The sequence below is a fragment of the Lycorma delicatula genome, chromosome 2 (genome assembly GCF_047948215.1).
Source record: "Lycorma delicatula isolate Av1 chromosome 2, ASM4794821v1, whole genome shotgun sequence".
Lineage (NCBI taxonomy): Eukaryota > Metazoa > Arthropoda > Insecta > Hemiptera > Fulgoridae > Lycorma > Lycorma delicatula.
In genome coordinates, this window is record NC_134456.1 from 14,251,706 (window position 1) to 14,257,875 (window position 6,170).

Genomic DNA, 6,170 nt, shown 5'->3' on the forward strand with positions numbered 1-6,170 from the left:
TTGCTGTAATTTTGTTACTGATAGCTTTTTTAAAAAAAGTAATTTTTATCACATAAAATAAATTAATTACCTCTAAATTTTGAACAGTCACATCAGCCGTAAATAAGAAGAAAAAACATACTGACATAAAAATAACATTGGTTGTTCCTGAGTTTAGTCTACATAAGATATTCATGATGCACTTTCAATTATGATATAGTGTATGCAGAGCTTTAACTGGTGTAAAAATATTTTTTTAATCTGTTAGATTCAGAAAATCTTGTTTAAATGTATATTATTGCAAAAAAAATATTATTCCATTGGCAGGCAATTGTTTTAATTATTAAAATAATAATTCAGTAACCATTTAACTTAAAACTAATAGACTAAAGCCTATTTGTTATTATAATCAAAATGTTCACTGCATTATAATTTTGTCTTGTTTAGTAATTTACCTAAGTGTTTTTATTAACTGCACTTAAAATATATTTATTACTTGTCCTGGCTCAGCACGGACACTGATTCTGAGAAGCTTTTTTGAGAGACTAGAAAGTAATCATTATGCTATCAAGGTCAACAATAACATACTTGAAATGGCCTCATTTTTCTCTACAGTTTACTAATGATGACCTAAAATCCTGAATTAATATTTTAATGTTTAATAAGGTTATTATTTTATTTATAATAATTTAAAAAATTGAACAACATATTCTGATATAATGTTTGATTCAAAAACAATTTAAAACCAACTTAAAATACTGTGATAGAAAACAAAAAAATAATACTTTTATTCTTATAATATGAATTTTGAAGTCAGTGCCAAATTACAAAGAAATACTGCAATGACTTGCTAAACATCATTTGCTATGAATGACAAGTATAAAAAGTCAAGTTTTAAAAAATTAAATAATAATTTTTACTTTTTTAGGATGGTTTTAAAATTGTTTATTAAAGTATGGATAAGTTTAATAAGACTTAATATATATAGAAATATATTAAAAATCAGAATATCAGACTACATATCAGTGGTAGTGTGCAGTTAAAATAAAAACAGAACCGATTTTTCTAAGTCAACACACACACCCACACACACACACACACACACACACACACACACACACACACACACACAGAGAGAGAGAGAGAGAGAGAGAGAGAGAGAGAGAGGCACACACACATATTATTTAGAAAAATTATTTTATATAAAATGTTAAAAAAAATTGTTTAACCATCAAAACATTGCTCCTATGTGACTAAAAATAAAATTATGAGCATGGAGCACTCATCGTTGCAAATAATGATAAGGGCTTTTTTAACAAATTTTGTTAAAACTCACTCTCTTCTTCTTATTAATTTATAAATACATAAACTGTTTTGTTCTTACTCTTTTGTAAAAGTAAATAAATTTGTATATTCAGCTAGCCTATCTTATCAGCTGATGTTTTATATTAGTAAGTCATTATTATAAATGGATTGTTCAGTCTAAATTTAGATCTCATTCTGTCATGTACACTTTCATTAACAATGTAATCTTCTTTTAATATAACTCAAACTAAAACGTTAAACATGTAATGATCATTATAACTTATTAAAATTAATATTTAATCATTAATTGGACAATGCCTTTTATTTATTACAAAACATGAATCAGCAAAGTTAATATATAAAGTAATTACACCTTACTTTTTCCTGTTTAGCCTCCAGTAATTACCTTTCAGATAATATTTCAGAGGATGAATGAGGATGATATATATGAGTGTAAATGAAGTGTAGTCCTGTACAGTTTCAGTTCGACCATTCCTGAGATGTGTGGTTAATTGAAACCCAACCACCAAAGAACACTGGTATCCACAATCTAGTATTCAAATTTGTGTAAAAATATCTGACTTTACTAGGACTTGAATGCTGGAACTCTCGACTTCCAAATCAGTTGATTAGGGAAGACACCACTAGACCAACTCGGTAGGTTAAAGTAATTACACCTAACTGAGGTATTACACCAAAAAAGTTAGTTATTCAAACAAATTTATTGACCACTAAGGTCACACTTTTATTTTTACACAATTAAGAACAAAAATAAAGAAAAAAACTTGTGTAGACTGACTATTCATAATTTTATTATGTTTCTGCATTCAAACTTACAGCATCATAACGAATCACAGTTCTAACTTGCCCTGCTCAAATTTTTTTTACCTAATTGAGTGTAACTCAAGAACCATTCAACCAATCATCACAAAATTTTAACAAGCACAACTTCAGACAGACTATATATAGCATATCTAAATTTCAGTGAAGTTGATGTAGTAGTTTTGGAAATTTTCAAGCCACAAGATTTTATACATAGGCCTATAAATAAATATATAATGAAAGCATAGAGTTCTGGAAATTGGACCACAAATAAATAACGCCTAAAATTCACAAAATAATATTGGAAGTCTGGAGAACAGAGAAAATCCTGAAAGAATGGAAGAATGTCTTCATACACCCACTCCATAAGAAAGGAGATAGGACAGATCCGAACAATTACAGAGGGATCTTACTTCTCCCAGTCACCTACAAGGTCCTCTCTAGAGACGTGCTGAACCAACTTGAACCTCAAGTGGACCCGCAGATTGGTGAGTATCGGACAGGATTCAGAAAAGTAAGGCCCTGTATCGAACAAATCTGGAACCTCAAGACACATCAGACGATCTTGGAACACCACAGCCACATTTGTCGACTTTAAAAAAGCCTTCTACTCTGTCGACAGACAAACCTTGTTTAATAATCTACAAGAACTTGGAGTTGAAGAAAGACCAGAGCCATCATCCATGAAACATTATCAGGAACTACCTTAAAAAAAGGTGATATTCATAGAAGAAATCTCAAACCCATTTGAAGTTCACACAAGAGTCCAACAAGGGAATGGCTTATCACCATTTTCATTCATTATTGTCTTGAAGAAGGTAATAAGAGAATGGGAGAAGCAAGTCAAAGGCATCCAAATTGGAAAACAGAAAGGAAATAGAATTACTGTGAAATGCTTGGCCTCTGCAGATGACCTGGCTTGGCTATATTAACAAACAACAAAGATGAAATCATTTTCACATTGGAGAAGCTGCATAAAAAATAGCCTATAAAACTGGACTCCAAATTTCTTATGAAAAGACACAATATATGGACACTAAATTAACTGGAAAATTCCTGCTGCAAACACAGTATGGCAAAATCTCAAAAGCATCCCATCTCAAGTACTTGGAGAAACCATCCAACCCATGGGACTGAATACAATATCCAACACAAAAGAATACTCAAACTACATAAAGCATACAGGCTTACATGGAATCATTATAACAAAAGAGCAGTGTCTCGCAATGTGAAACAACGACATTACAACACAGTTGTCTAGTCAGAGTCCTTGTATGCAACAGAAACCACAGTAATCAGAGGAATGACCAAAATTCATGAAATCAAGAAGCAAGAACGGAAAATCCTCTGGAAACTCCACCGTGTGGTCCTCAGAGATGGAACCTGGATCAAGTGACCTCACAAAGGTATTATATGAAAACACAGACTCAATCACTATCATGTTTAGGAAAACACATTTACAATTCTATGGGCACTTATATAGGATGGGTGAAGATAGACTCGCTAAGAAAATTTTCAAAATAATCAAGGCAAGTAAGTTAAAGTCCATTTGGATGAAAGAAACATAAGATGACATGGAATGACTGAACATCTCAGAAAAAGAAATCATGGACAGAAGGAAGTTTAGGGATGAAATTAGAAATAAGAAAATTGAACAAGAGCAAAAAAGAGAAACGATAGGAAGAAATGGAGGAGAGGAAGAAGAAACATAGTGAATGGATGAAAAGGTTTTGGGAAGAAAAGAAAGGAGAAGAAGGATGTAAAGCCAAGATTAGTTCAATTTCACATGCTCTTCTGAAGGGGAATAATTGGAAATAATAATAATAAGGAAACCATAATTTAAATGAATGTTACTTTTGTACTTCTCATACCTCAAAAGGTAAAGAAAATTCGTTTTCACTTCCTACTTCTACCAAGCGACTGAAAGAGTAATACTGCATTTCTTAAAAGTCACAAATTAAGACAGATTTATGTTTTTATATGCTGTTTGACCTGAAACATTTTTTTAATGGGTTCTTGAATAATACTTCAAGTTGCTTCTGAGAAAATTATTGTAAAGCTTCAAAAATTGTAGTTGGTACACTCTTTTAGATTTGGTATAAATTTTCTTTGATAAAATTTCCACAAAAACACTTTATGAAAACATATGGTATGACAACATACATCTGTAAGGAAAATTATTTTGAGAAAATGTATTTTTTTAAGTAAAGTTAACTAAAGTAAACAAAAGTTAAGAAATCTAACTTCAATTTAAAACAAAACAGATCAAAATGTGGTTGGAAATGTTATTATTTTAAGCAAACTAGAAAACACTTTGATATCATAAATAAGTAGGAGTTAAATTTAACTAGTTTAAACACATAAAAAGTTCATATACTGTTCACAATGTTTGCTACCACTATTAACACAATTTGTTCAATCTAAAATTTATTGGTTATTTTTCTGTATTGTATCAGCATTGTATAACTTCAGCAGCAGTGTAAATTCTTATCAGTAACTTTTACGTTGTTCTAACTTTTTGTTTGTATACTAAAATTCTCTCATAACTCAGTCATCTGTTTTAAGCATAGACAGTTATGAAAGAGTTTTGACCTGGTTCTGATATTCAAATCTAAATTATGCAAATATAGTAAAAAATTTAATTTTATAATGTAAATGTAAATTATATGAAAGAAAGCATTCTGTAAATAATAACTAATATATAAACTCCGAAAGCACTTTATAAGCCGGCTAAGGATCTAGTGAAGCTTTGTTCCTACAGGCAGCTGCATCCCTTGTCATTGTAGGCTGACTGTAAGCTATTACATCCCTGGATTTGCAGATCAGGATGTAATGCGTATTTAGAACCTAACTCTAGAATGCGGCTAGGAGCTAGTATTGAGAAGCCAGTAGTAGTAAAATATAACTTTTCTGATCAGGCCTCAAACTGTCTTCTTCTACATATAAGTTAAGCAAATACTGACTGTATGCACCACCTTGACGCAGTTACACGAGTGAATAGTTAAATGAAACTATGGGTAAACCCATTTCTGTTTCTGATGGTAAAATATATCTTCCTCATAATTTACAAAATAAATTATTATATAATTATATTAATATAATTACAAGTTATTTGTATCTTAATTTTTGCTTTATAAATATCTTTTCGTAAATTGGTAAAATTCTTTTACATTTTTATCTGTTTATAAAAAATAAACTACTTTTATGATAATAATCATCTTGAAGTGGTGTGTTTATTTTAATATAATGGTACATCATAACCTTATTTTAAGTGCTGTAATTTTTACCTGCTGAAAGTATAGTACCTTTCATTTTGATCCAATTTCCCCCTCCCCAGAAATTACTGAAACTATTTTTAAAAATTGGTAATTTTTTAATGTCAGAATTAAAAACACATTGGTTACAAAAAGCCAGGAACAGTAACATATATTTAAGTTATTTAACATGTAATAAATTACATTACTGTTGTAAGTTTCTTTTTAAAAAAATTGCTAACGATTTAAAAACATAGAAATCTAATTTTTTTAAATATGTAGTCTAAAATTTACATTACCTCCATGTTTTGAACTGTCATATCTGATGTAAACAAAACAAAAAAACAGAATGACATGAAAATAACATTGAATGTACCAGAATTTTTTTTCCATGAGTGACACATTTTGCTGCTTAAAACTCAAGTTTAGTTTTATTTTTTCACTGCTTGAGTAGAACTGATATTCTATACTGTAACTTTGTTGTGGCTGTTGTAAAAACTCTATTTTATGTTGAAGTGAATAAAATGATGTACTGCTATACCAGGAAAAAACAAGTCCTACACATTTACTGTTTGTAGTTTTTTATAATTGTTTTATTTATTCTGTAAGTATAGCAGTAAATTATCCAGTTTAATTTAAAGTACTATTATTATCTTAATCGTCATTGATAATTTCAGTGTTAATTAGTGAAGTCTAACAACAGTGGTTAATATCTCAGTTGTTAATCTCAGCTTATTGTAAGAAAAAAAAAACAACTTAAATCAAACAAAATACTATAATAATGAATTAATTTTTTTCAGTTATAATTAG

General features: G+C 29.7%; 1 protein-coding gene across 2 annotated transcripts in view; it reads right to left on the reverse strand.

The window, feature by feature from the left end:
- LOC142320126 (UNC93-like protein MFSD11) overlaps positions 1-5,920 on the reverse strand; it is a 42,483-nt gene extending 36,563 nt beyond the window's left edge. The window contains exon 1 of one of the 2 annotated variants that reach the window (XM_075357805.1): positions 71-211. In XM_075357805.1, the coding sequence (XP_075213920.1) occupies positions 71-175 (105 nt within the window). In that variant the 5' untranslated portion in view covers positions 176-211. Of the gene's footprint in view, positions 1-70; positions 212-5,659 lie in introns of those variants that run through there. The other variant, XM_075357804.1, reaches the window with a different exon arrangement.
- Positions 5,921-6,170: the final 250 nt, after the last annotated feature.